At 44.7% G+C, this 24,679-nt stretch overlaps 1 protein-coding gene across 1 annotated transcript in view; it reads right to left on the reverse strand.

The window, feature by feature from the left end:
• MYO10 (myosin X) overlaps window positions 1-24,679 on the reverse strand; it is a 262,859-nt gene that overhangs the window by 9,607 nt on the left and 228,573 nt on the right. The window contains exons 27-38 of the mRNA XM_053246980.1: window positions 23,343-23,586; window positions 21,184-21,279; window positions 15,305-15,398; window positions 13,851-13,906; window positions 12,557-12,699; window positions 8,600-8,794; window positions 7,924-8,081; window positions 7,086-7,209; window positions 5,924-6,221; window positions 4,597-4,804; window positions 3,517-3,653; window positions 1,906-2,023 (exon numbers count right to left, since the gene is read on the reverse strand). Of these exons, the coding sequence (XP_053102955.1) occupies window positions 1,906-2,023; window positions 3,517-3,653; window positions 4,597-4,804; window positions 5,924-6,221; window positions 7,086-7,209; window positions 7,924-8,081; window positions 8,600-8,794; window positions 12,557-12,699; window positions 13,851-13,906; window positions 15,305-15,398; window positions 21,184-21,279; window positions 23,343-23,586 (1,871 nt within the window). The remainder of the gene's footprint in view (window positions 1-1,905; window positions 2,024-3,516; window positions 3,654-4,596; window positions 4,805-5,923; window positions 6,222-7,085; window positions 7,210-7,923; window positions 8,082-8,599; window positions 8,795-12,556; window positions 12,700-13,850; window positions 13,907-15,304; window positions 15,399-21,183; window positions 21,280-23,342; window positions 23,587-24,679) is intronic.

Here is a 24,679-nt window from a genome sequence, read left to right on the forward strand (position 1 = left end):
GCCAAAGCTGATAGAAGGCACCTCTGGCCACTGCCTCAACCTGGGACACCAGGGAGAGACTTGGATCCAGAAGCACCCCCAGACTGCGTAACTGTTCCTTCTGGGGAAGAGTGACCCCAAGTGTGACCCCATCCAGAACAGGCAGATCAAAATAGTCTCCCGAGTTTTGACCCCGCACAATGAGTACCTCCGTCTTATCTGGATTCAGTCTCAGTTTGTTATCCCTCATCCAGCCCATTACTGACTAGTTTAGATGACATTAAACTAAGGTAGTAAAATCCAAAACAGATTGTGAGGGGCTTCTAAAGAATCTTTCCAAACTGGGTGAGTGGGTGACAAATTGGCAAATGTAGTTCAGTGTAAGCAAGTGTGAATTGGTTCAGATTGAGACAAAAAAAACCCAACTTCATATATACACTGATGGGGTCTGAGCTTTCAGTGACTGACCAGGAGAGATAACTTGGGGTCATGATGGACAGCTTGTTGAAACTGTTGACTCAGTGCACGGCAGTTGTGAAAAGGGCAAATTCCATGCTAGGGATTATTAGGAAGGGGATTGGAAATAAAAATGCTAATATTATAATGACCTTATACAAATCTATGCTGTGGCCACATTTGGGGCACTACATACAGTTCTGGTCACTGTATCCCAGCCCTATCGGGAGACACCAGGGAGTGAACCTGAGACCTTCTGCATGCAAGCAGATGCTCTTCCACTGAGCTACGGCCCAATCTCCTGAGGGGAACATCTTGCAGTGCTCACATGTGCTCTGGTCTCCCATCCAAATGCAAACCAAGGCAGACCTTACTTAGCAAAAGTAGGCAATCATGCCTAATAGATTGTGAGCCCTTTGGGGACAGGGATCCATCTTATTTATTTATTATTTCTCCATGTAAACCGCCCTGAGCCATTTTTGGAAGGGCTGTATAGAAATCAAATTATTATTATTAACAACAACAACACCACAAAATCAGCTCTCCTCCCATCTCTCCGGTCCCTTGAAGTGTACATGCTTTGTTAGGATGTCAGCCAGTGTGCCCTAAAATATAACCCAGAATCCTTTGCTACGAACAGGGGTTTGGTGGCAAATGTTCACATGAAAAGAGCTTCCTCAAGGTAGAAAATCTAAAATCACCTCTTCTAAAAAACCAGTGTTATTTCACCATTCCAACCTTTCATTGTACATAAAAATAACTCATGGGTCTCACCATCCTTATACTACATAGGGCCCCTGGTAGTTACAACCACAGAGGATTTTAAACCATGTATTTCATTTGCAGCTCTAAAAGGTGAAACTGTCCTTGGCAGCCAACCACTATAATAAATGCCCTCAGATTAAAGGAGTTATCAGAAATAAATGGCTGACAGCACTGGAAAATTACAGAGTTAAATTATTATTTGCCATGGGATTAATGCAACATTTGAAAGCCGTCTTTTGAAAATCAAATAAAAATAAATAATAAAAGAGCAGCAATTGGAGCAAGAAATGAGTGTAGAATACAGAGCAGATCCAAGATATTTTAGCATCTGAGGCACAAAACCAAATGGCATCCATGTCCCTTCTAGTATACAAGGGCCATTGATCTCTGGTGCAGGGAATACTCAAATTTTAATTGAAATGGATTGGTGCAAGAAGAACTTTGCGGTAGATTGGGCCCGTGGATCAGGATTGCTTATTTCCTGTTCAGCAGTCATTAACAGCACCCCAAAATCTGACATCCTGAAGCAACCACCTTACTTTGCCTCATGTTAAATTAGCCCAACTCATCATTTGGAAGTAGCTTCTGAGTAGCAATCATCCTTCTCTTCAATTTGAATGGCATACGGTAATAATTTTATAAACCTCTTGATCTCTTACTCTTCTTAACATGCAAAAGAGCAAACCTTTCTTCAGCTTTCTTTACCTGCTCAAACATGAACGCAAATTCCACGCTGTCTTTTGGCACGTGCTCAGTGTCCAAGAAGCAGTAGAGCTTGAAGTAAAATTTCCACGCCACACTATCTCTTTCTGAAGCAGCGAGCCTGGAAAAGCACAAGTTGGTGCAAAACAGCTATGAGTAGAACTATTCTAGTGTTTGTACTGTATTGTCCTTTAAACGGACAATAAAAATAATACAGTATTTAACATTAGACTCAACATTTCTTTTGACAAATCCATTGACTTGGTAATTTGGATCTTTGAACCTGGATATAATCAGGGCAATCCTGTGTTAGTTAAGTTCACTACATGCTTGTGTGCCCTGTTTGTTTATAATGTGTGGGCTGGGGAGGGGTATTTTTTAATACCAAAAGGAGTGCATAGAGCAGGGGAGTGAAACCTGTCCTCTTCTCTGTATTGTCATGCTATGCTCTACTGTTTTTAAGCAGTTTCCCCCTAGATTGGCTCCAGTACTGAAAGTGAGCTGGGCATGGAGTAAGCTGCTTAATGCAACCAAGTGCAGTGAGGTAAGGTGGGCCCAGGGCTGGCCCAAAGACTGAGGGTGTCCAAGGCAAAGCCTGGCTTTGGCACCCCCAGCCCCTTCGCCTGTACAGGCTGGTGCCCACTTGCTCAATTCACCGCCTCTGCCCATTGCCGGCTGCTTCTGCCATAGCATGTTATAAGGATGTTGCTGCACAATGTGGCAATGACATTATAACACACTGCCATGGCAGGCTGGCAGCCGGCAGGCAGCCAGAATGGGCAATGCCTGCTTGGCCGCCTGCCCAGATGATGGCAGATCTGTGTGCTATCCAGTGATCAAGTTTTTCCTGTATTGTACAACTTTAGGTTCAATGTTTGAATGCTCCCCCAGGAAAAATTCCCTGCAATCCAAACTTGTAGATAATAAGCATGTCAGGAATCCAACTAGTCTTTTCTCTAATGTGACATTTTCTATATTTAGGGGATTTTTTTTTTCCATGGGGGAGAAATAATACCGTATGAAGTGCAGCACTGAAGATGTTGTCTCAGAATAGCTGCATCACATGAGCAAGATTCTGAATTGCACCCACTGTTTAAAATGATAGGCCAGTTCCAGTCACATGGAACTATGGTGAAACCCTGTTTTTTTATGACATCCCTGAGCCTCGGGAGCGTGCATTCCCCGCTCTCCTGCCTGTGTGAATCTCTGAAGAATTATACTTTTGATGGAAATAATAATCAAACTCAAGATTGGCCATGACATCTGTACCGACTGATCTTGGATTATTCTAACCAATTTCCTTGGGGGGGGGGAGACGGGACCTGAAACCCACTACAAATCTTGGGTTCAGATCTGTTTATTTCAAGCAAGGCCTGGAATGGAGTCAAAGTCCAAATGAGGGAGGGTTACTAGGAGGAAGCCACAAGAAAGGAAATTTTAGGACAGCAGAACATAAGAACCACAGTGATGGGTAATGAAATCATTCCCAGGCTTACAAGCACTTCATTAATCCTGTGGGAGGGAAAAAAAGATGCTATTGATTCAAGAAAGGGAAGTTCAGAATGCTGCAGTTAGGCATTTTAATTGCTTACTTATTAGGAGAGGCACACTCACTTTTCAAACTTTGCCAAGACATCAGCCACAACAGTTCTGCTTTCAATGGCTTTATCTGTAGTTCCATTGTATTCAAACAAGGCAAACATATTTCTGCTATCTTCCATGGCCAGCCCTCGAATTAACTTTTCAACAACCTAGTGGAGTAAAAGGATAAATACAAAATGAAGCTCAACAAGAGACAGTTAGATCTTAGAGGGTAATAATTTCAATCAACAGAAAATGAAAACAAGGAAGGAATTAAGATCAAAAGGATATCACCTCTTCAAGCATTTGTCAATTTCCATTGGTTTTATTTTTAACTTTTAGAAGTTGCAATTTCAAATTAGTTTTACTATAGTTTTTTCTTGACAAAGAATTCTCAGAGTGCATATGTTTGCACTTTGAAGTTTGTCAGGCACATGGAAAACTGCTATCAGGTACACAAATATAAAGAGATTTATCTTCTATTTAGAATTTCCAACATCTGTACCAAAGGTACCAATAACGGGAGCACAAAATAGGTAGAGTTCCAAGGTGTTTGCTATCTCAGCATCTTTACTGTATTTCTCCCTTTTACAGTTCCCCCGATTCAGCTATTTGGTTCTGCAGTTTGAAAATCTGCACAAATCAGAATTTTACTAGGTCCTCCCAGAACTGTACTCCACAATGGAAAATAGGCAGATTACTAGCTAAAATTTTGTCTGCTAAAAGTCACAGAATTATTTCAGAAAAAGACTACAAACTCCCTTGAAAAAAACCTGGACCATCCATTCTGAACAGCTCAACCTATGCAATCCAAGCCAAGGTCACACGTTTTGCTTTTACTACTTTTACTAAGACGGGAGTACTTTTGAGATATATATGATGTATTACTGTGAGGAAGGTAACATTACATTTCTTATTCACAAGCTGAGCCCAGAACTACTTCTGCCCCTTGCTCACCATGCACTTCCTCTTTGGAAACAGTACATTTCAGCACATGCTATGAATACCCCATGGGTATCAAGAGTGTATCTTCATCTTGCAAAAATGGTTGAAGGCAGGGCCCTCCATGGTTTGTCACTAACTGTTCCCTGCTTTACTGCATTTTCTTCTTACCTCACCAGCGGTTGTGTGGGAGTTGATGGTGATCTTACAGGACCCCCCGCCATGACAGTAAACAGTAGATGTCATCTCCTGTCTGTTGATCAAGGCTTCAATTTCATCCCGGGACGGCACAAACTCTCTGCCTTTCGTCTTTTTAAGAGAGTCATAAATGAAAAGGGCATACTTTTCCATTTCTGTGCCTGGAAACTGGTCATGAACCCTGTAGGGACAAACACTAAGCTTCAATTGCCTTTGGGGGGGGGGGAAAGCTGATTATCTTTGAGGCATTTGAGAGGCAGAAGTCAGAACAATCTACACACACTAGATGCTGAAATGCATAATCTCATACTGTGTGGGAGGAGGCAATGGTAAACCCCTCTTGTATTCTACCAAAGAAAACCACAGGGCTCTGTGGGCGCCAGGAGTCAAAATCGACTTGATGGCACACTTTACCTTTTATACAAACTACTAATAAGGGTGCCAGATCTTTTTCGCCAGTCTCCCATCCCTAGGGCTGTTTTTTTTTTAGGACCTACACTTGTCCCCAGAAAGTGGGAAAGGGGGATTCAAAGTTAAATTTTGTGACAGTCCATATACCCAATACAAAGACATACCTATATGAATACCACTCTCTCAAAAGTAAGCTCATGCAGGCCTTGCTATATGCAGGGACAGATAAAGGGACACTTGTGGACAGAGTTTCTCATACCTTCTGTGTCATGCAAAACTTCACCTGCTCCTAACTTACTCTTCACAGTCAATGTTAATGTTCATTCAGAGTATTCTATGTAAACAATAATATATAAAACTGGTTTTGTCCATAAGATTTCAATGTAGTGCTGGACTGATTAGGTCAGATGCAGTTCTTTTTTCCTTCAGAAATTCCCATTAAACTTCACAAGTAGGGAAAGTTGTGGAATATCTGGGTGGTGGGGGCTCTTTCCTCCCCCCCCCCACTGCTAGTCTCATCGCACACCCCACCACACACACTATCTTTTTTCTTCCCTCATCCCTCCTTCCTTCTGTTGAAACTCCTCTCCTTGTTCCAGCTCCACTCAAAATCCCAAGACAAGCTTCTGGAAACAGAGAGGGGAAGAGAGGCAATGCATCACTGACATATTACCTCTCTCATCCCTTTATCATGGGACAGTTCCCCATCGTTTGTATTTTTATTGCACTTCGGCACGACAAAGAGAGAAGACTTGGAACTGGCTGTTGCATGGTGCATGATGCAAAAACTGACCTTCCTCTACACAAAATGGGAGGGGGGGGGGTTTGCGGGGCAGGATGAACAAAGTAACTTTATGTGTAGTATTGACTAAATCCTAGCTGTGCATACCTTTTTAGGTGGAACTTCAGATATTTCAAGATGCTGCGGCTTGGCAGAAACATGCAGCTCATGCATGTGAGAATTTGCCAGCTGTACAGATTGCCAACACTCTCCAGATTAGGTACTTTGCTGGTCTGTTTGATGAGCTGACAGTAAAGTTCATCTCGCAGAGGCCGTAAATCATGTCCTGTCTGCAGAATACCCTGAATAATAGGAATGGGATCTGACACAGACTCCAGTTGCTGCAGAGAATTAAATATCTTGATAGCTTCATCCTGCAGAGTTGTGTAGCCTTTCTCTTTTAGCACTGTTAAAAGACAAAGACAGAAACATGAAAAATGAACCTTAACTCAGATGCCAAACTAATATCCTGTTTCAAATGGGGATATTCATTTGGAGTAAGATGTTTAGAGTCTAGACTTCTGTGTCAAAAATTCAAAACCCTGCTCCAGAAAATTCAAATGTTCTCGTTAAATTTTAACACTCCGATTAATGTTGCATAGATGTTTTAATTTCTACTCTTGCTCCCCCCGCCCCCGTCTCAGAACTGATTATTTTGTCAAACACTTGGGAAACAAAGTTTTAAAAGACCAAGATACCGAGTAGGCTATACCTAGCCCTCAGAATGATTTTGTCAGGTTCCTTGGAGTTCTGGATTGCATTATGTCAGTTCCACACGGAGGAAGCCACTTGCTCCTACTGCAGCAACAACCTCTTCCCCAAATTTGGATAGCTAGCTTTCTCCCATCTCAACTCCAGTCCAACTGGGTGTTACCATAACATTCCCTTCTGAAGCGCATGAATGAACCAGCCTTCAAGCAGTTGGGTGCCCCCACCCCCCATTTAATGCTGGCCGTTCCTCCCTAGAATATGGACAGGGGGTGCAGTATGTGGAAAGAGGCACAGGAATATGAAGAATGATTGGGAGAGGTACTGAGCTGAGCACAGCAGTAACACTCTCTGGCTAACTCTACTATTTACTCTCTGGCTAACTCTACTATCTACTAGCAACCTGTTAGGTGACATACAGATTACAAGAGGGTTTCTTCTGAGGTGGTAAGTGAATGAGTCAAAACATCTTTTCTTTGTGGAAGTGTCCACAGCAAAGGTTCTTATGCAGACATGTTTTTCCACAGGGAGGAGAATGGGGCTGCCTGTCTGAAGGGCTTACCGTTCAGATTGATGTCTCCATAGGGAAGTGGCAAGAGTGGGGAATGCAAGGGATGCTGCGTGTAACGAAGAATTGGGTTTCTCTTATAGATCTGCTCAACAACTTCAGGGTTCAGGCAGTTCTCCTGTGTAAACATGTATAAAGCAGGATTATTCACGGGGCAAATATGAGAAATAATCCACCACTCAATGCTTGTAAAAGGTCTGCAGTAAAGCAAGTTCTTTTGAAGCAGAATTTAAATACACAGTGATTGAGATATTTGTTCAAAGAAGATGATGAAGCTATCTTCTTCACCTCAAAGGAGAACAGCAGACAGACACTCTCCTCTTTAATATCAAACAAAGTATGTGCTCCTGCCTTGTAGCATGGGTCCAGTTCATAGATAACCAGGATGGCAGGTTGCCTATTTGTCTGGACCCCACACCACTCCAGTGACATTAGAAGCATGGAATGCTGTGGGATGGAGCACATATATACTGCTCATCCAGCTTGCCAATACTGGCAGGGCTGTTCTCTATGCTATTCTGTTTTTCAAATCTGTCCTGAACTCCTCTGAGGAAAAGCAAGATACAAATATGGATAGTAACACTGGTATCCCACCCTTCCTTCAAGGATCAGGCCATTGTTTAAAAGATTCACATAGAGAATGGTTAGCGGAAGTAGCAACCACCTTGCTCTGGTAACGTTAATTAGGCCTTATAAGTAATGGTTGCTTCTTTGCCCTCATTCATTACTTCAGAGTCTGAACATGTAAATTCTACTCCCTTTCTTTATGGTAGGAAAATAAATCAGGTGGATTATCTTCCCCTGATTAAATCTTTCAAGAATGTATCCCTACCTTAATGTCCTGAATAAGTTGCTGAGTTGGAGTGTCAATGGGTGCTTTTGTGTCAATCACATTCTGGATGGCACTTGACCAGCGGGTGGCTTCATTGAGCAGCTTGGTATAGAGGCGGTAACAATGCTTGCGCCCGTATACAGTGACATTCCAGTAGCCTATGGCAAGAGAGGAAAGAAAACCATGTTGTTGCTAATTCAATTTACAGGCACCTGGTGGAGCTGAAGTGTCCCAATAATATTAGCAACCCTAGATAACCCAAAGAAGTGCACTTAATTAACCTCTTACACTGTGCTGACCTTCATCCCTACATAGAAATGTTTAGTATGCTGAGATGAGTAGAGCCTTTGTGCAGCAACCCACTATATCTTGTTTTACCTTTTCATTGTGCAGATCAAAATAGTGCGTGTCTTTGAAGCATGCAAATTAAAATGCCTTTAGAAATCCGTTTAGAAAGCATAGTTTGTTATAACAACAGGCTCAATACTAAAAACAATAATAAAAACAAAAATAAAAGTATTCATTTGTTTTATAAAGTAATGAGATAGACATAAATGACCTTATATCTTTGTATCTCTTATTTCAGGTGTAGACATATTTTAAAGATTTTAAATGTCTCTCTTAATGGCAATGGCAGTTGAGTCTAGGAGAGAGGATCTCCTGAGGTGTTAATTACCTGTCTCTTTAAAAGTTTTCTCATCTGGAGGCACAACAGAGCACAAGCTGTTTAGCACCAGGGTGCCCAGCTTGAGGGCATTCTTCTCAGAGCTTTTGTAATAATCCAGGGAATTGTGTGTCAGGACAAACCACCGCTTCTTCAACTTTAACAAAGTCATCTTTGGGCTGTTCTTAACTTCTTTGTGCAACCACCCTAGTGAGGGGAGAAAAGGACACTTCCTGAACTGAAGCTCTTCCTGGAACATGCTGAATTCTCTCTCCACCTTTGGCTGCTGTGGCTCTCTCAAACATACATTTTAAAACAGCCATTTATAACACCATCATAAACATTAAAACAGAATCAATTGAGTTCTTCTCAGGGGACTGGTTTGATTTTGGATGTAAAAACCTTTCCTAGTCATTGAAGAGGTCACAACGTTCTCAGGGGCGTAGCTAGGGGAGAGGGGCCCATGTTCATCCCTCTCTCTTCATCCAGAGTGAGGCAGACAATGAAGAAAATAGGGAGGGATGGAGCTGGAGGGCCCTCAGGAGCTGGGGGCCCGTTCTTTGAACCCTTTTGCTCAATTATAGCTACGCCCCTGAATGTTCTATCTATCTATATTATTAATTCTCCAAGACGGGTCATGCATGGGGACGTGGAAGAAAGAAGGTGATTGGCTGACAGAGTTTGCAAGCAGAAGCACCTGATTGGGCAGTGGGGATTCCATATGCAGATAGGGAGAAGAAGCCTGTGAAAGCAGAAGCACTATGGTGATTGGGCAGTGGGGATTCTATATGCAGATAGGGAGGAGGAGCCTGTGGCACGGTGGTGATTGGGCAGTGGGGATTCCCTATGCAGATAAGGAGGAGGAGCCTGTGATGCTTAAGGTCAGTTGGAATGCAACTGTTACTGGTCGGAAGATGCTCTTGATTGTAGAGGAGAGGAATCTTTCTATATAAAAGGATAGCAGGCAGGGGTCTGCAAAAAGATGGGTTGTGAGGGAGGAAAGAGCCCCTTCAGGAGAAGGAGGATGCCATTGTGTGAATTAAATAACTCAGGGAGGGAGGGAGAGAAAAAACATGAAGGGAGGGGGAAGAAAGAGTGAGCGAGGTGCGGGGGGGAGAGCGAGCGAGCGAGGTGCGGGGGGGAGAGCGAGCGAGCGAGGTGCGGGGAGGAGAGCGAGTGAGCGAGGTGCGGGGAGGAGAGCGAGGTGCGGGGGGAGAGCGAGGTGCGGGGGGGAGAGCGAGCGAGCGAGGTGCGGGGAGAGCGAGCGAGGTGCGGGGGAGAGCGAGCAAGCGAGGTGCAGGAGGAGAGCGAGCGAGCGAGCGAGGTGAGGGGGAGAGCAAGCGAGCGAGCGAGGTGAGGGGGAGAGCAAGCGAGTGAGGTGCGGGGTTGGAGCGAGCGAGGTGCGGGGTTGGAGCGAGCGAGGTGCGGGGTTGGCGAGGTGGTGTGGAGTGCGGGGGTTAGAGCGAGCGAGGTGCGGGGGGAGAGCGAGCGAGCGAGGTGTGGGGGGAGAGCGAGGGAGGTGCAGGGTTAGACTGAGTGAGCAAGGTGCAGGGGGAAGAGTGAGCGAGCAAGGTGCGGGGGAAGAGTGAGCGAGCAAGGTGTGGAGTGTGGGGGGGAGAGCGAGCAAGGTGCGGGGTTAGAGCGAGCGAGGTGCGTGGGAGAGCGAGCGAGGTGCGTGGGAGAGCGAGCGAGGTGCGGGGGAAGAGCGAGCGAGCGAGGTGCGGGGGAAGAGCGAGCGAGCGAGGTGCGGGGGAAGAGCGAGCGAGCGAGGTGCGGGGGAGAGCGAGCGAGCTGTGGGGAATGCCACAGGCTCAGTGCACAACTACACAGATGCTCTGTGTGGGGTCAGCTAGTTTGAATATATTCACTATCCAGTGGACAGGACATTACACGTTCTAATACATTTAACAACAACAACAAATATTTATATACCGCTTTTCAACAAAAGTTTTCAAAGCAGTTTACATAGAGAAATAATAAATAAATAAATAAAATAAGATTTAAGCCCAAACTAGATGTGATGACATGAGGCCTGCTTGTTTAAACTCTGTTCTGCCCTATCAGATCAGAGTTTGAAAGAGAAGAATGTGGGGAGGAATTCCACTTTTTTTAAAACAAGAAATATAGTGCAGGTGAGGGGTTCTAAACTTTTCCTCTATTCATGGCTTTCCTCCCTAAGTCTCTCCTTGCTCACGGGCACTTTTCTCCTCAGCCAAGGACTCATACTGGAAGTGAACATGGCTAAGAGATACTGAGGCTGTTCTCACACACAGCTTAACTCGGGCTAGGGATGGTTAGACTGCGTATGAGAACCGCCAGGATCGGGCCTGACCCCAGTGGACCAGTACCACCTAGCCCAGCTTTTAGGCCTGGCTGTTAGCTGAGGTTAAGTGAGCAAACCAGAAGTGTGAATGCTCCCTCTGACAATTTCATCTCCCATATATCCGTCCTTTTTTTTTAACCCCACACAGTAACCTCACTAGCCAGGGATCACTCTAATCTGCAGGACCCCTGCCCCAGGATGCTCCACAGCAGCTGATTTACATACCCCACAGTGCTGGTGCCAGTCCAGCTTGTTTAGCTCTGGTCGCAGGACCCATCCCTCATCTTTCCTAACTCGGCCCACCTGAAACCGCTCGAACACATTAAGCGGACCAGACTCCTTGGAAGTTTGGAAGGATTGAGTGGAGAGGGGAAGGTACAGAGTATGAGTTCTATTATTAACCAGAGACACCGGGAGCCCCCCAACAGCAGGGCCCCCTATAGTTGGAAAGCCTGCCTCATGAAAGTGCAGTCCAACAGCGAGCTGATGCACATGGTGCCTCTGTTTCCCCGCTGTGGACTGACCCTCTCATGAGGCGTAATGCCTGGCTGGAAAGCTGGCACAGGGGCAAGAGTGTGTTGAGGCTTCCTGGACCGCTTGGCCCAGGCCGGAAAATCCAAGAGCATCCTTGGTCACAGTGAACCGAACCCCAGGACCCTTTGCATGCCCTCATATACATACTACAAAGTCAGTGAGAGCTCTTCCCATGAAAACCACCAGCCCACCGCTCCCTTGCCCCAATTGCTTGGCTGCTGTTGTCATTCTCTCCCCTGAAACCCAATCACCATCTGGAAGTGCCCCTTGCCATCCCCTGGTATCAATAATTGAGCTTGTGCAAGTCTGTATAGCTGCAGAGCTCTTGAAAAGGCAGTAGTGCGAGAAAAGGGCTAAAATGTCTTTTCCCTGCCAAGGCATGATCGCACTGAGCACAACCCCTCAAAGATCTTGGCCAATGGCTGCTGCTTTACTGACATCCTGACACCTTGCCCACAGTCTGGCGATGCAAGTGATATGGAGCTTGCTAGGATGCAGCCTCGGTGGACCAAGAAAAGGGAAGGGTCCCCAGCCCAGAAGTCAGAGGTTGCAAAACTGCAGCTGAATGATTGTCTGTGGAATGATTCCTGGCTTCACAGATTAACCACAGGTTCGTCCACCCAAGGTTTTATGCTATGTCCAACCGGGCCCTAAGTTGTAAGTCCAGTTCCTGGCCAAAGTTCTCAGGGACATAGTGGCAAAGCATAGAAAGAATCCAGGGCAGTAAGCCATCAGGACCACAGATTGCTCAGCTGGATGACAGGTGAAGCCAGATACAAGACCAACCATCAAGGAGCTTGGAGTGTTGCTCCAACACTAGTCTGAAGAGACAGCATACTGACACAGCAGGATTGAGATGACCAGTCCCACAAACACAGGCAGGAGCGTCTCCCCACCATTTGTCTTGAGAGCAAACTCCTCCTCCCATCCCTGTTATTTAAGGCAATTACAAACATACACAGCCCATATACACAGTCTGCTTCAATGATATTTAGTAGTTGGGAAAAGAAGACTTGCTCTCTGAAGATTACCTGAAAGATTTTCAAACACCAAAATATAGTAAGAAAAATTCTACATTCTGTTGGGGAATTTCTTTTGCAAAATATTCTTACCCCTCACTATGAACTCTTGCCCCTCTACTCGGGTGTCCCCTTTGGATCTCTGCAACAAGGTGATCCAGTGATGCATCTCCTCTGGAGTATCCGCATTGCAGTGAAGTACACGATTAGCAGTGATGATCACAAATGAATTGGGTCTACATGGGGAAAAATAAGAAAAGGAAAACTCTGTATGGTAAACACTGACAATGTTTGAGACCTTAACAAAATAACTCTGGCCAACATTGCTTGCTGTCAGCATAAGTACTCCCTTTTTGTTTGTATTGTGTTTTCAGGCCAATGCTGAACCACCTTCTTCACCATTTTACTTTCATTAGCTTTGTTTTTACATCTTAACATATGTCAACTTGGCCACAATCCTGCAACTCAGTTACTCAGAGGTAAGTGCTATACACTTTCATGGAGAGTTGCTCCTGCCACTAATTTTTGTGCAGCTGCAGCTCAAGTCCAAGACAGGGGCGCAGTGAGCTTGCTGATGGCTAGGGGACAAATTGCAGCTAGGGGGTCTCCATCGCGCACGCAAAGTGTATGCCCCAGCACCCCAAGCCACGCCCCCTACAGCTGACATCAGATGCAAGGGGGCAGGGCAACCCATCCCACCCAAGCCTTCCCTTCCACCAGGTTTTGTGGCCAGCAGTAGCACCGGGGATCGCTGTCCTCCATCAGGGTGGTGGTGGATCGGGGCCGGGCAGCATGGCCAGAAGTGCTGAAGGTGGCGAGTGGTGGTCCACTGGGAGGAGGAAGCACGGGAGGAAGAGAAAGGAAGCCCAGTTCCAGCGCGCTTCTTCTCTTCCCATCGTGCACAGAAAGCATGTGTGTGCCCCAGCTGCAGGGCAACAGGGCACCAGCACCCAGCATGGAAAGGGCGGCAGCAGGCTGCACCCCGAGCTTTGTGGGCCCCTGACCCTCTTGGCCAGAGGACAAATGTCACCCCTTGTCCAATGAACAATGGTCCAGGGTGAGCGCTTTGTTGCAGCCATTATGAGGGCCAGAAGAGGGGGACTCTGTGCTGCCCCTTTCACCTCATTTAGTTTACTTTCCCATTGAGAATGAATTGGTTCAGACATTCTGAGGGCCACGATTAAAAGAGGCATGTTCTGGACACAGAACAGAAGTGCTCAGTCCAGTAATACAAGGTAAGTCAGAATAATTAAGAACAGTTCTAGCTTGTCTTTCACCAATTTCTCATGTTAGATTGTCTCAGTAAGTAAGAAAAGCTGCTGAAACAAAATGCTGCTGGTGGTGGTGGTGGTAGGGGGAATTATCTTACAGCAGCATTTTAACTTACCGATCTGGACTGTCAGATGCACAAACAGAATCAATCAGCCCCACATCCAGTGTGCCCTATGTAAAAAACAAACAAACAAAAACAATTTTGTTTGTTGGCCTATATAGAATGCAATTGAATGCAAACACAAGACAAATAAATGCTTGCACACTTCCATATGTGGGTCAAATGCACAACTGAGATAATGATACAGGAGGACCTCAATATTTGTGGGGGTTGCATTCCACGGTTGTGGATTTATACTGCAGATATGGAAACCGCGAATATCGTGGTATTATTTCAATGAGGAATTGAGGGTTAGGTGGGGAGGAAGGGGGGGGAATAAGCTCCTTACAATGCTTTGCTGCTCCCCCTGTGTTGCACTGTGCCCCTGGATTGCCGGAAAATCATCATTTTTTGTTTTGTTTTTTTGAACGGAAGCTATTTTGTGGCTCCGAGAAACAAAATGGCGGCTGGAAATGACCCTGACGCTCATTTCCGGCCACCTCCGACCCATGGATATGCGAGGTCAATGTGCCCCTCCCACCCGCCATATACTGAGGTTGGGTGTCTTATACCCAACCCTGGATCCACGAATCCACAGATAATGAATCAGTATATAACGAGGTTTCCCTGCAGATGATTTGGAGAAAGGTTAGTGGGATCAAATTATAAAATGTGAGGAATATGCAAGGCACTGGAACAAATACCACTCACTGGCTTGAGCTTGTGCAGATAGAACAAAATGTATTGATAAAGCTTTATTTATTTTATACAACTCATACTTCTTGTGCAAGGGATAAAAAAATATCTTACAAGCAGTAGACATCCACTGCAAATGGAAGAACTTCAGATTCCAGCCTGGTTGGTTGGGTGGGTATGTTCGCTGTATGCAGGATAACTGCCAATCTCATTTGGCCTATAAGTCAATAGTCGGTGCTTTGGGCTGTTTCCATAGTTTTCCACAACAACAACTCTCAGTTCACACATGAGATCCACCAATTCACCTTTTTGAGACTCCCATAGAGAAAGTCTCTGTGCCCACATGAATATTGCAACTGTAGACATATTATTAAGTCCCACTCATGTAGTGGTGTAATGTTATTGCACCACTCAAAGTATACAGAGTTCGCTGTGTCAAGTAGGGAAGCCCTTCATAAGTAATGCTGCATAAACTGTTTTGAAAACTTTTTTGTGGAATTCGTTATGATTATTACTATGGCAAAATGAAAAGTAGGCATGTGCACAGAACTGGTGACTGCCAGTTTGAAGGTGTGTGTGTGTGTGGGGGGGGTAGCTTTAAGGACTGGGGAGGGTGCTCTTACCCCCACCCCCCAGCTGCATGCTATTTCTATTACAATACTTGTATATAACAAACAATATTATTAGATAGATAAAGCTTTACTGACAACCAAGACTTCAGTTTTATAAAAACAGACACTTTTGAAGATGTGTGCCTTTAAATCCTTTCTTACCACGGCATTTTGTGGATTTGCCTGCTCATCATGCATCTCTCGGATTTCCTGTTCTGTGGAAGCATGGACTTGACTCAAGACACTGAACCACTGACTGCAGGGACAGAAAGGGGAGATGGAAGAAGGGATGCCAACATGAAAGAAGCTCATACATATGGACTGTTTTTCCTTCAGTCTTGAAATGAAATAAAAGCTAAAGGACTATTTAATGTCTTTTGGAAGGATATTCATATTCTTGCCACCCTAAACATAGCAAGAGGCCCCAATTCACTGATATTTTTAAATTATACATCCTGTCTCCATTGCACATCCAAGATGGCTTACAATGACCTTTAAAACAGTACAATTAATTTTAAATAATTAAATATTAATGACGATAATGTGCCAAGACTAGGCCTGTGCTAAGCAGAGCCACTTCATTTTGGAAACCACTATGGCCCTTCCAAAGAGCCCTCAATTTGATTTGGCCCTGCTTTGAGGGGGCCTGCTTTGCTTCAGGTTGTTACCTTGGCTCAGGACAAAAACCCCTCAACCTACTTATCAGGACCAGCAGGAGCAAGGAGAAAAGGCTATAGTGTTTCCTCTTTGCTCCCTGCTGCAAGGGAGCAACCAGCTACGTTCCACAGCTTTCCTATGAATTTCTGGGAAATGGTGTGGATGCTTCTGGGCTTTGTAGTCTTTTCAGCCATGGTTGAAGTTTCAGAAAATACTACAAAATCCCAGGAGCAGCCGCCCCATTCCCAGAACTCCACAGAAAAAGGTAGGGTTGTTTTTTTAAAAGTATTTTAAAAAGTCAAGCCATGAAACATGGCTTACTCCCTTGTGGTATGGGGCAAAAAGAAGATTAAAGACTTTTCTCCTTGCCCCTGCTGGTTCTGGTAGGTCGTTTGAGGGATGGCAAGGTGAGGAGGAGGTGAAAGCTAAACTTTGAGTGGCTAAAGGGTCCACTTGGACCCCCCACAGACTGCACTTTGCTTTGAGTTAAAGCAGACCAAACCCAAACAGGCCCCTTGAAGCTTTGCAAAGCCCCAGCAAAGCCCAGAGAATAAAACACCACAAAGACAAGTTAAAACAGCCTCAGAGGACCATGGGGGATGCAATAAGGCTCCCTGGAATAACCAGGTTTTAATAAGAAATTCCACAGAATGGGGGTCACCACAGAGAAAGCCCTCTCTCATGTGGCTGCAAAATGAACCTCAGGAGGCACACACAGGAGGGCTTCTCTTGAAGATCTTATTGGATGGGCCTATTCATATGCAATTCATTGGGCAAAGAGGCACCTTGTAAAGTGGTGGCTTTCTTATATTTAGCAAGGAAAGAACAGCTGTCTCTATTCAAGCCTGCACACTGTGCCTCTAGTTGTTGCTGCTGATGCGTGTGTGTGTGTGTGTGTGTTGTGTGTTTAGATTGGGAACCTAACCTGCAATGAGAATATATATATTTTTTGGTTGAAAAGTTGATATGTCAGGAATCCAATGCGCATAACTCTCAACAAAATACCTTTATTACACAAAAAGAAATTAAATATAGTATACAAAAAAATAAAAAATAAAATAAAAAGACTTTTCGCTCTCCCCTGTCCCCCATTATCTCTCTGCCAGTCACGGAACAGAATGTTATCAGGTCTATGGAATTTAACCACTAGGGAAAGGAGGAGGTTTTTATCTGTGCACGTCTTTTTAACTGATGATAGTGTGTTACAACGAAAAGTCTCTTATTTTATTTTTATTCTTTAATTTCTTTTTGCGCAATAAAGGTCTTTTGTTGAGAGTTAAAGGGTATAAAATAATAAAAAAATAAGGGAGGAGACCATCTTTCAGGTACTTTAACCCCAAACCATTACAGGATTTTAACTTATTTATTTGAACTTTGCTAGTTCACCACTTTCTCCATTTCATTGCTGGATACAGTCATAGTGAAAATCTAATGTTTTATTTATGCATCACATTGGCACTGCTTTCATCATTCAAGGAGCACAGGGGTGGCTTGTGCAGAGCTCATTTTATAATTGCAACAAACCTGTGTGGTCAGTTAGGCCGAGAGGAGTAACTAGCCCAAGGCCACTCAACAATCTCTTTATCAAATATATCTTATTTTAAAGCAAGATTGATTTCTACTGCTTAAAAGAGGCAGACTATTTATAGACATGAAAGGAGCTTTTGATTCACTATACAGATAACAGTTATGGTCCAAGTTGAATCAGCTACACATTAACAAGCACCTGGTGTTTCTGTGTAGAGCACATTACATTAATCCCTGGGCAAAGGTGAAAATAGATAATGACTAACTATTCCAACATCTTTTCCATCACCAGAGGAGTACAACAAAGCTGTATTATGGCCACCTTCTGATCAATCTTCATGTAAAGTCAAGGACATGTAAAGAAACTGACTGGCAGTAGGTTCAAAGGAAGGTATTTCTTCATACAATGGAAGCATAGCATAGCATAGCATAGTCTTTATTTCGGTCTTTGACCAGCACAGGCAACGGAAAGCATTTCTTCATGGTATGCATAATTAATTGATGAAATTCATTGCCACAAGATTTGTTGATGGCCAGTAGCATATAAATAGCTTTGGTAAGGATTAGACAAATTCGTGGAGAGCAAGTTTCTCAGTGGCAGGCAATATAACTAAGAATGAAATACTGCCAAGTAGACAAAAAAACACCTTTTAAATTGGTGGCTCTCTGGCAGCGGGAAAGCAACCGTCCTATTCAATCCTACATAATGTTCCTCCAGTGGCCATTGCTGACATTTCCTGTTTGTTTGTTTTTTTATTGTGAGCTCCTTAATAGCAACAAACATCTCCATGATTCAGAGGCTTCTTACTTCTGAGTACTGATGCCAGGAGGAACAACAGGAGATGACCATCACCTACATGACCTACATCTGGTCACTGTAGATAGGAGATACAAGTGCTGGGCTAGATGCACTTGTAGTTTTACCCACAAAGTCTGAATTATGTGCCTTGTTACTGATGATTTTCATAGTCTCAGAAACTCTTCCTCATATATATACTCTGCTGCTTTTGCTGTACACAGAGGACATTTTTCTAAAAAGACTATTGGCTAACGTAAGGGTTTTTTCCAAGAACATGCAATAATAAATTACAAGAAATCTAAGATTACACTACCCAGCCATGATACTAATAACTACTAAGGAAAAACCAGAGGGAAATTTGCTATAACAGGAATGAAGCTTTTCCTTATGGAGCACCACTTTTTCTTGTCTTAGCGTATCACTCATCTTGCCAATGAGATTAAACAAACAGCTGCAAGAATTAAAAATAAATATAGCTCTAAATTAATCATGGTAGCCATCAAAATCTTTCAAGCAATGGTTTGCATCCAAATAATATATAAAGCTGATATGTGGAGCCTTGATTTGAAGAATAAAATTAGTTGCCCAAAATGCTTATTTCAAGAAATGGGGCTGAGATTGCTTCCAAATGCTATTCCTGAAGCTCTAAAGCAAGTTTGAGCTCTTATAATTTTGCTAATCAGATTAGCACAGTTGAAGGCTGCATCGTGGTGGAATGATTACTATTTGCTTCATTTATATCCTGCTTTTTCTCCAAGGAACTGAGGCTGTTGCACATAGGCTATCCTAGTTTATCACCACAACAACCCTGTGAGGCAGAGTATGCTGCATGGCTAAGACCACCACAAAGTTTCATGGTAGAATGGAGATTTATTTGAGCCAAGATCTCAATAGTTTATGAGGCGCTTCATACGACACATGTGAAGCACCTGAGAGGGTTCTGCGGGGAGAGCGGGCTTAGCCTGCTCTCCCTGCAGACAAGCAGCCACTCGTAGCTGGGCAGCCGGATCAGCCACCCACACGACTGCCGGCTCTGTCATGGAGCCAGCAGGGGCTGAAGCGACTGGGGGCTGCACGGCCCCTGGAAGTTCCAGGATGCCCTGCACGGGCATGTGGGGCATACTGCAGAGACCCTGTTTGCAGCCTCCCGGCCAGGGGCCTACTTGTGTGTCGCTGTGCACCGTGGAGACACACGAGTAACAAAATGAGGTTAACGGAGCGCTCGCTCCGTTAACCTCATTTAAGTGGAGGGTGGTTTAGGCGGGCTAGCTGCCTTGGGAGCACCGGGCTTGCCTGCAAGCCCGGTAGTTCCCACAACCACAGGCTAAGCTCCCTTAGCCTGCTTTCCAGTGATTGTGGGGAATAGCTTCTATGTCTATCCAGCACAGCATACTGAGGAATCCTTGAGGACGTTAACTGTGTTCATGGCTTAAGGACCCATTGTTCTCTCTCTTTTTTCTTTCTTAAAAAAACAAAACACAACATTTTGGTCTAGATGCCAAATCTCTCCTTGATTGTAAAGTGCAACGCCATCAGTGTGTAACCATTTTTTTTTAAAAAAGACCAACAGATTTTAAAAATATGCATCAAAGCAGCCCAGTGGAAAAGAAAAGCTAACACTTGGAAGTAAAGAAAGAGAATGAGAGAAACAGAGATTTAACTCTGTGGTATGGTTTTCTTTTTTGCAAGAAAAACCCAGAATTTGAGAGTGAAGAAAGCCAAAATCCCTAGTGGATAATACTTATGTCCAAGTCTAAGAGATCAGAATGTTACCTCAACTTTTCAGTTCCTCTGCCAACAATCAGACCTGCACATAATCTTTCTTCTCATGTCAAAACAATGTGAGTGAGGCAAAGCTTATATGGTTCCCATGTGAAAATTTCAGTAAACCTTGGTCAGTTTATACAAACGAGTGTAATCATAACTTTGCCACCCAAAGAATCAGTAGGAGATTCAGCATTAACCAGATGGCTTGAACAAACTCAAGGGTTCAGTTTTTAGCACAAGGCAATACAGTCCTCTTAATTTCAGTACTTTTAGAAAACAATTATCTCCTGTTGTAATCAAGGTCTGTCAGAGGAACATTGTTTCTTGGAAAAATAAAGAAATATTACAACAGATAAACTAGGAGTATGGGTGTTGTATACAGTGCACACATTTTGAAATGTACAAAATTATTTCTCTTGGGGGAGGGTAGGTATATGATAGAGGATGCAAGCTATTTTAAATTCTCAAGTTTGTTGGCTCAAAAATAAAGAAATCTGTTTTTAGAGATAGTGATAAGATGGAAAAACCAAATCTGAATCTTAAAAAGTTAAACATTACCAAGAGCATTTTAAGAAAAACAACAACAGGTAATTAACAGAATTGTACCACTGCTAAGAAGGAAAGGGCAGGGGAGAGAGAATAATTTTTACTTTATTGTAAAGGAGATAATTACTCCATTTGTGATTAATGTTGCCCATGGAAAAAGCCTTCAACAGTATGAATAAAGATATGGGAAGGAAAATAAAGATTCCAAACTATGGTAACTTTGAAAGGCTTTGGCGTCATCCGATCTAGGTCACAAGTGAAATATTATCATTTCTTCCTCTAAACATTTTGAGCAATCTGTCAAACTCTGGAGATTTTTAACTGCTGATAAGAAAGAGTTTAGACAGCATTTTGTTCTACCTGATGAATTCATTCGCTTTAATGTAAATTTTAACAGCTACCTGTTACATGCAGTAGGTGCTAGAATATTTCAGAACTCAATTTGCAGAAAAAGTATCAGAATGTTGAGTCTGATGTTGGTCAGACAACTGATTGCACACTGAACCATTCTTAGACAGAAATTTACAGCGTAGTGTACTTTACAAATTATTTTGCCCATGACCATTTTGTCAAAGAATGAGACCCGGGGAGTGGAGCTAAGACATGCACCTGCAAGTATCACTGTTCCATTTCTTCTTCTGTTTTGTTTTTTAAAGACTGTGAAGTGAGTTTAGTGCTTGTCAAGCATTGACATGTGCAAGAGAGCAAAATGTAATTAGACTACAGACGAGGAAGAAGCTCTTACCTTGCATCCTCAGGTGACTCAGCAATCAAATGATAGGTCCTGTCTGCCATGACAATGTCAATTCCATTTTCCTTACTAGTGTTATCTATGATATCTCTAAAATGGATAAGAAAGGGGAAAACATACTGCATACATACTGAAAAGACACAGGTGTTTTTTAAAATAAGTTATATAGATATTAACCCTCGAAAGTTTCAATGTCAAGAAACAATCTTTCCTTCTTTTGTTTCCATGCTATTATCCACCCATTCTTTCTGCCCATATAGATATTTTAATACTGATTTGCTTCAAAATTCATATTAATCACCTTCAGCTATTGATCTCTGTCTGTTCTTGGCATAATGTATGTGTGTGATTTGAGGTAAATTATTAAAACTGGTCACAGCTTCCACTAAGCTGGAGAGCAAACATAAAATTGGACCCGAAGAACTACGAACAGAAAGAAAACAGCAGCTATTAGGGATGTGCACGAAAAGTGATTCGGACACCGAAGTGATTCGGACACCGAATTAACATGGAGGAGAGCAGGTCAATACCTGCTCCTCCGCCACTTGCCACACTTCCTTGATCATGGCATGCCCCACTCCCCGCTCTGCTATCATTGTGTGCCAGAAGCGATCTTCCCCAGTTGCCCCTGAGCAATGCTTGCATGCATATGGCCATCACGCATGTGTAGTGGTCCTGTGCATGCTGGTGTTGTGCATGATAGCTGGGGGCCACAATTAAGCAAGTTGCAGCGAGCAGCGGAGGAGCAGGTATGGACCTGCTCTCCTCTATGTTAAAGGGAATGTGTAATCCCTTCGAGTTAAAGGAATGTGCTGCGATTCGGTGTCCAAATTGCGTTTCGTACACATCCCTAGCAGCTAGTGCTGTTTGCAAACACTTGCTAGCACAAGAGGAAAACAGAGCAACCAATAAACAATTAGCTTATATGATTAGAACTTCTTGCCATGGTGGGTTTGATTGTCTTCCTCAATGCCACTGTTGACTGAAGACTCATCCTTTACACCAAGCTTATTATCTACTTGCTGCTTGTAAATATTTTGTTCATTTATTGGCTATTTTAAATTTTTAATCTATTGCTTTTCATTGTTTTTATTATTTACTAACTATTGTTCTTCCTTGTGGTCTCTATGCAGTCACACAGTTTTGCACCTATGTAGGATAGGAATGTGCATGAGGTCTGTACCCTGGTTCAGTGACGAACCAGTTTGATGATGCAGAGATCCATGGGGAGTGGGATCTTTTAAAAAAGGTTCTTAGCTGCTCTCCTCCACCACATGCAGCTTCCTGCAACACCATGCTGACCATGCAAATGGTGCCCGTGCATACGCAGAATCCATGTGTGTGTTGGCGCTGTGCACGGGTTCTTGGACCAAGCACAGCCGCAGCAGGAAGCTGCATGCACTGATGGAGAGCAGCTAAAGACCTGCTCTCCTTAAAAAAAGAAAAGAAAAAAGATCCCACTCCCCGTAGCACCAAACCAGTTCGCAGTTCAACCAGTGCATGAACCTCCGTTTGTGCACATCCCTATTGCAGGATCCTTGTTTGTTGTGCCTCAGAGGACTTTTCAGAGATAAGGCGTCAGCTTTGGATTCTTTGGCAAAACTCCAAACAGCCCTGCCCCTCCAGGAAGCCTCTGCCGCCTTACACCACCCCATTGTGGCACTGTTCTCAGAAAAGCATCCCTGTGAAAGTGGCAGCCCATGCCGCTGTCTCCTTTAAACTGCCCTGCCGTGGCGACAGGATGCTTCTCCAGCATCCCTCGCGCGGCATCAGCACGCAAATGGCTTTCACAGGGATGCTTTTCTGAGAACAGTGTCATGATGGGGCAGCGCGGGGTGGCGGAGGCGGCTTCTAGGAGGGACAGGTATGATCTGCCCGTCTCATCTTAAGGGAACCCCTTGCCCTGCGCCAAAACATTTCGGCTACAGGGAGCCGAGTCATTTTGGCTCCTCCTCAAAGAGGCACTGATTTGGGCACATCCCAACTTGTGACTACTTTCAGCCACTGTTCCTGCTTTTGGACTTGGGTTCCCACAGACTGTTCTCTGTTCCCAGTCCATGCCTTGGGTAGCCTGCTATGTGGACCTGCATGAATCATTAGCACTCCCTCATAACTCAGTGATTGACAATTTGTCTTAAGTGGGCCTCACTTACTTGGCTGTTCGGATTTCAAGTGTTCCCTTGAGCTTTTCTTCACTATCATTTTCAAAGTACATCAATCTAGATTGCCGGAGGACAAACCAACGTTTCTTCCAGTTTCTTCTGGAGAGTGTAGATGATCCACCACCTTTCTTGTGTAGCCAGCCCTGTTTGAGAGCTTCCTGTTTTGATCGAAACCACAAAAAAGTCTCATCTTTCAAGACACACCAACGGCGCTTCCATGTATTCATCAAGCCACCTGCCAGAGAGAAGGGGGCAGAAATAGTTTTCAAAACATAGGTTTGTTTTTAAGAAAATCAAAACAAATAAAAAAACCAGCACCACATGCTAAACTAACTGTTTCCTCCCCGAAAGGATGACAAAAAAGGTAATCTACAACTATGCCAAACCATCATCTGTTTGTCCATCACCATTCAACAAGATCTAAAAAGTAATTTCTATTAGGTAGCTTAAGAACAGAAATCAAAACATGGTGCATGTTTAATGCCCAGGAGAGCAACTTCAATTTTCCTGCCCTCAGGGAAACCTTTCTGCACTGACTTATCCTATATAATAAGATCCCTGGGTGTGCACCCGTGTCTGCGGCTGTGTCTCCCTCGGCCGTTCTGGGCATGTGCGGAGCGCATGCCCAGAACGGCCGAGGGAGACACAGCCACAGGCACCAGGCGGCCATGTTGGCTGGATGGCTGGCCCGACCACGGGAAGGCCGGAAGTGGCGGCTGCGGGACCGGACGGACTGCGGGGAGGACAGAGGCAGCAGCAGCGGGCGGCACTCTTGGCGGCGGTGGCGGAACTCTCTGCCCGGCTGCCCACAGCGACAGCGGCACTCTCGGCCCGGCCACCCAGCCGCCCGCGGCGCCAGCGGCACTCTCGGGCCGGCCGCCTGCCCGCAGCGGTGGCACTCTTCGCGGCGGCACTCTCGGCCCGGGAACCCAGCCGCCCGCAGCGGCGGCGGCACTCTTCTTGCGCCCGTGAGGGCAATGGGACTAATGACAATGTGGGATGGAACCGGGCAGTGGGACTTTCCTGTTTGCCGCACGGGAGGAGCAGCAGCGGCGGCCTGGTAAGTAGAACTCTCAAAATAGAGAGGGAGGGGGAAGGGCAAGAGGGAGTGGGGCAGGGGGGAGGGCAAGAGGGAGAGGGGAGGGCAAGAGGGAGTGGAGCAGAGGGGAGGGGGAAGGGCAAGAGGGAGTGGGGCAGCGGGGAGGGGGAAGGGCAAGAGGGAGTGGGGCAGGGGGGAGGGGGAAGGGCAAGAGGGAGTGGGGCAGGGGCAGGAGGGAGTGGGACAGGGGGGAGGGCAGGAGGGAGAGGGGCAGGGGGGAGGGCAAGAG

This window comes from Hemicordylus capensis, chromosome 4, assembly GCF_027244095.1.
Source record: "Hemicordylus capensis ecotype Gifberg chromosome 4, rHemCap1.1.pri, whole genome shotgun sequence".
In the NCBI taxonomy this organism is placed as follows: Eukaryota; Metazoa; Chordata; class Lepidosauria; order Squamata; family Cordylidae; genus Hemicordylus; species Hemicordylus capensis.